The sequence below is a fragment of the Mesitornis unicolor genome, unplaced genomic scaffold, assembly GCF_000695765.1.
Source record: "Mesitornis unicolor isolate BGI_N332 unplaced genomic scaffold, ASM69576v1 scaffold7012, whole genome shotgun sequence".
Lineage (NCBI taxonomy): Eukaryota > Metazoa > Chordata > Aves > Mesitornithiformes > Mesitornithidae > Mesitornis > Mesitornis unicolor.
Genome location: NW_010167200.1, coordinates 16,470 through 21,778, shown reverse-complemented (window position 1 = coordinate 21,778; position 5,309 = coordinate 16,470). Strand labels below are relative to the sequence as shown.

General features: G+C 45.1%; 1 protein-coding gene across 1 annotated transcript in view; it reads left to right on the top strand.

Annotated features, from left to right (window-relative positions):
- The window catches only part of SETD5 (SET domain containing 5), a 39,501-nt gene that overhangs the window by 20,371 nt on the left and 13,821 nt on the right, over positions 1 to 5,309 (top strand). The window contains exons 16-17 of the mRNA XM_010178614.1: positions 3,347 to 3,476; positions 4,661 to 4,914. Coding sequence (XP_010176916.1) covers positions 3,347 to 3,476; positions 4,661 to 4,914 — 384 coding nt within the window. The remainder of the gene's footprint in view (positions 1 to 3,346; positions 3,477 to 4,660; positions 4,915 to 5,309) is intronic.

Sequence of the window (5,309 nt, the reverse complement as noted above, 5' to 3'; positions counted from 1 at the left end):
GCTGAACCTGGTGTGTCCATGCAGTCTGCAGGCCCTCTCCTAGCTGGGATTCAGTCTTCACCCTCGCTTTTTACCATGGCAAAACAACTCTGGGACTTTCTTCTTAGAAACACATAGCTTCAAATCTGCAGTGGCTGTTTGTTATCCAGCATGTGTGGTTCAAGGAGTTTTAATTGTTGCCCTTAGAGTGTTTTAAGTTACTACTTTCACAGTCAGAGGATGGTTGGCATTGTGAGGACTTACTGGTTTTGGAGAGCGTTTGTTGTTTAGCAAAGCTTGGAGTTTGCCTGTGCACAAGAGCAAGCCCACGGCTCTTTCTTTGGGATCATAGACTGTCTATCTACAACCGATACTTGTGGCCCAGCAGGAAGCCTCAGCTGAGCCCAGGTGAGGACTTCATTCCTCCAGAGATGGTATGTGGCTAGTAAATACGATCATTTAGTGTCTGCAGGAAAACAGTAGCTCAGGTCAGTTTGCACAAGCAGATTTCTATCAGAATCGGTTTTGTCTGTCTCCTGTCAGCTTTGTTCAGAGGCTCTTCCAGTTCCTGTGTGATTACCTGAAGACAGGTTTATGGAAATCCTTTCTGAGCTTCCAGTCTTGGTGGCTTTCACCAAGGTACCACTTTCTGGTTTCTTTGCCTTCCTTTGAGGGAGTTTTTCCCAGAAAGAAGCTTTGGACTTTGCAGTTTCCGCTTTCAGCCAATTTATTGTTGTGCACAAAAAGAAGCAAAGGTCCCTATTGGGTCTTTCCTTCATAGGTAAAGCTCTTGATGGTTTGTATGTACTTGTGTGATCAAAACCATGTTTGTTTCCTTGTGCCTCAGCAATGTCCCCATGCATCTTTAAGCTGAGAACTGCAAGGTTCAAGCTGCTTTCTTTGAACAGTGTCTTGAGCCTGTCTGTAACAGGCAGGGTTATTCCAGATTCTCTGCTTGCTGCGTTTGCTGTACAAGCCAGCAAGATCACAATTCCGTGAAAACTGTTGTTATGGAGCAAGTCTTCCACTCTCTTGCTACTCTTTTAGCTATTTTCTAGTCATATGGTTATTCTCACTGCTAAAGAGGGAATGGACTGGTCTCACTATGGACAACTTCCATTTAGTCCACGTCTTCCCTGAAGCCCTGTGTCCAAAGCTGGGTGTTGGGTTGCAGCTGGGGCATTTTCATCGCAGACAGTTGCTCTTTGCCTTGTAGCCTGTACCCATTTTGTACATCGCAGTGTGATGACCGAGTTGTCATTGGCAGGTTGAATTAGACTCATGTTCGGTTCGTGGTTTACTGTTTTTGTTAGAACAACCCCTTAGTTTCCTAGCCTGCACTTTTAGAAGTTATTGTTTCTGGCTTTATATGATACTTTGTTCTAGCCTGTGCTGAGCTGTGTCCTGTTTTTCCCCGTCCATTTCCCAGTTTAGCAGGAAAATGTTGAATGCTGTTGTCTAGTATGTTCTTATTTCTCCCAAGCTGGCATCATCTGAAAACTTCAGTGCACTGCCTGTCCCATTATCTAGATGTTGAATAAAACTTCTGTGTCCAGAAGAGATGTTGCAGAAAGTAACTTGTTAGATTTTTACTCTGTGAAAGTAAATAATCAAGAACTGTTCTGGTAAGGGCTTTAATCCACTCTGTAGGGGTTCCCCAGCTTTTTCGTGGAAAATGCTTACTAGCATGTGGTATTTTAGTCACTAACAGTCTGGAGATGTAGAAAAAGACTGCTGCTCATGTTCAGGAATGCTTAGAAAACTCTCACGGGGAAAACCTCCTTTTCAGCCAGCTGAGGTTTAGAAATGGTCCAGAACTTGATGACATTGCTCTCTCGAGACCCGATCTCTCTGTGTTTTCTGCTTCTGACCGCTCAGTGAGGAAGGCTGATTTATAAAGGCTTTTGAAATAGATCACGTCTTTTCTTGGATTGTCAGCAAGCTTCTTCCTTAAACTACTGAGGGCTGTGCCAGAAGACCTCAGCTGATGATCTCAGTTTGCATCCACAGCATGCCAATATCCGAACTGTGTAACCTGCACGCGTGAATCACGCGTTGTGCAGTGTCTTGGCTGTCGGATCGGGTGCCACGTTTGGGGTAGCGGTGCTCCAGCCTGGCTGGCGCTTCTCGCTTTTCTTGGTGGCTGCAGTGGGATCCAGAGAGGTATATTTGAACAAAGAAGTATCTGCTGTACAGTAGTGAAGGCCATCAGAATAAATCCTCGCCTGCTCTTCATCCTTGCGCTAACGTTTTTTCACTCTCATTATTGAGTTTCTGATGCACTTTGGTGATAGCTTTGATGAATCATAACACATATACGTGTATCTAAGAAGCATTGCTGGCATGTGGATGAGCTGTGGATTACTGAAAGGTAAACTCATGATTTTAAACCTCTCTGTGAGAATCGAAGGCTGGTAAAGTCAGTCCCCTGGGTAAACTACATAAATGTAAATTACAGTATTTGGGGTTTTTTCAGCAGTTTGCTGTCATTTTATTGAATCACCTGTGTGTATTCTCTCACATTATGACAGTTATTTTTTGTAGTAAAGAAAGCAAAGGTTTCCTGCCTGCTCTCAGGAGTCAGTTTGTATCAAGATGCAAGCAGGGCTAGCACATCCACTGCAGCAGCCGATTTGCTGAGACTTAAATTCGTGTTCACCTGCATGAGATGTGAAACGTTCTTTACTGGCCATGTGCAGAAGACTACTGTGACTTTTATCTCTTTTATTAGGAGCTGAAGAGAAGATCTGCCTTTATTACTCTCTTGTTTTAGCCCCCTTGAAAACCGCTGCTTGCGTTTGATCAGATTTTCTTTGCTTTTTGTCTCTGGCAGCAAGCACAGCCCTGGAAGAATTGTTACGTGATTAAACTCAGCCATTTCTCTGCTGGAATTGTTAGAACAGAGTCTATGTTAAGCTCTAATAGGCCTTAGTGGAGCAGGGGGACAGTGTGTTTGTGCTCCTGGGCAGGAAACAGCTTTTTTTTGAAAAAAGTCAGGGTTTTAAGCTACTCCACTATACTTACCTCCCTTTTCTTTTCATTAATACTTTTTAGCTGCCAGAGTTTTGCATTTATCTATTTATAATTTGCTTTTTACTTATCTTTGTGTTATTGCTGAAGACTGCTGCTGCCCAGAATACTTGTGCATCGAGAGCACATCGTCAGCCCCATCACAGTAGGTGTCAGACTCAGGGCTAGCAGCTGTGTTCTGATGGGCTCCTGTCTGAGCACACGCAGAGGAGGTAGTGTCGGTGTTCTGAGCAGCCTGCCCCGCCGCACACAAGTGTGGGAGCTTGAGTACATCGTGCCAGAGTACATAGAAAGCACCAGAGGGGTTGCACGTTTATGTAGTCTCGTTCTGTTTCAGCGCTGGATCAAACAAGCCCTGGAAGAGGGGATGACTCAGACCTCACCAGCTCCGCAAGAGAACAGGACCCAGTGTCTATACCAAAGTAACGAGAACAGCAGCTCTTCCAGCATCTGCAAAGATGACACAGGTAAGTGCTCAGCACCATCAGGGCAGCGTGGGCGCTTGTGTGAAACTGGGGAAGCTGCTGAGTAGCAAAGGCAGCTGCACAGGATGGCATCTTAATGCGTACTGCTGCTTGACGGCGCAGCTTTGTGGCAGGTGAGAATGTTACTTTGCCGTTCATTTGAATTTCTGCAGACCCATTCTGGCTTGACCACATGTAAAGTTTTCTCCGTGTTTTCCCGTGAAAAGATAATGACTTTATCTTGCATCATCAACCTCGGTGCCGTGTGATCATTTGTCCAATGGAGGAGAAAAAAAAGAGTACAATATTAGGATGCTGTTAGATGGACAACTAAATATCTGCTGACTGTAGGAAGATATAGCAAAGTCTCACAGGCACGTATGTAATAAGCGAATGATTAAGTAAGTCTCAAAGATGGAGAAGCTAAAATCTGTGAGTAAAGCAGCAGAATGGTTAAACATTTTGTCTGAATCTTTCTACAGAGAAAGAGGGTGAAGATCTGCCCAGTCAGGGATCAGTTTTCCAAGGACGACAGACAGGAGCCTAGACAACACACAGATAATGCAGAATTGATTATTGAAAAGTTAGATGAATAAGAAATGAACAGAGTGCCACAACCAATAAGTGCACATCCCCGAGCAAGACCTGAAGAAGCAAACAACTGAACTGCAGAGTTTTTTTTGTTTTATTTTTTTTTTAACTGAGCATCAAAAAAGATTTTATTTTGAACAGGGGTAGGCCTGAGGGAGAGGCGTTAATCCTTTGTGGGCGTGAAATGTGTTTGGGCTGTGTTGGTGTAGCTTATAGGGAACCATTAGGTTCAGGCAATGATAACTGTCTGTGGTTTGTTCATAGTGACAGTGATGTCCTCTGACCCCTCTCCTCTCTGCTTTTTATCCCTTCCTGTCTTCCTTTCCCCTTGCTCCCTCCTGTGCTTACTTGTAGTTGCAGTATTTCCTTTCCTCGTTCACTGTATGTTCCTGATTATGTGTTGTTCTGTTGTCAATATCTAGACATGTCTCGGGACTGGTGTTGAAGTACTTCAGAGGTACTTCATTTTTAGGAATCTTTAGTCACATTGGAGACTCAGGGGCTCCATTTGGGCTGGGAGTAGGGGGAAGGGGACAGCGTGTGATGTGTACACGGTTAATGGTGCAGCCCTATCCTCAGCTCAGTTTATTTTTCAGACTTGCTGAGTCCCCTGAAGAAGTGGAAGTCTCGCTACTTGATGGAGCAGAACGTTAAGAAGTTGCTGAGGCCGTTGTCTCCCGTCACCCCTCCACCACCCATCCCTTCGGTTCCTGGCTCCGTGAGCCCACAGCTGGCTACGCCCTGCTCATCATTGCTGGGAGAGGAGGAGAGTCGCAACGGTTATGGCATGATGTTCTCACCAATTCCCTCTCTGGCTGCTAGTCGCTGCAATACTCCACTACAGTTCGAGGTAAATCTGACCAAGGACTGGGAATGGCAGAAAAGGAGGAACTGGAATATTTGCAGCAGATGTAGCACAAGGGACACCTTCCTTTTTGAATATACAACTGTATTCCTGAGCAGCATCATAGTGTCAGCTCGAGCACTGCTGCCTTTCTCCTGTCCTCCACTTCTGGCCAAATCTCTTGCTATCGATTGTCAAGCCTTGCTGCAGCACAGCTTCCCCTCACTTCGTAGCCATCAGTAACGTTAGTCTAATTCTTCTCTTCATTTCTACACAGTAGCTCCCAAATTTTGCAGGCTTTTCAGTGTTCTTTAGTCATCTTCACCACTTGAGATCTCTGTCCAATGTGGCTTCCAGTCCGTGCCTCTTCCAAAGGCTGCAGCGGTGCTCCACTTCCCACA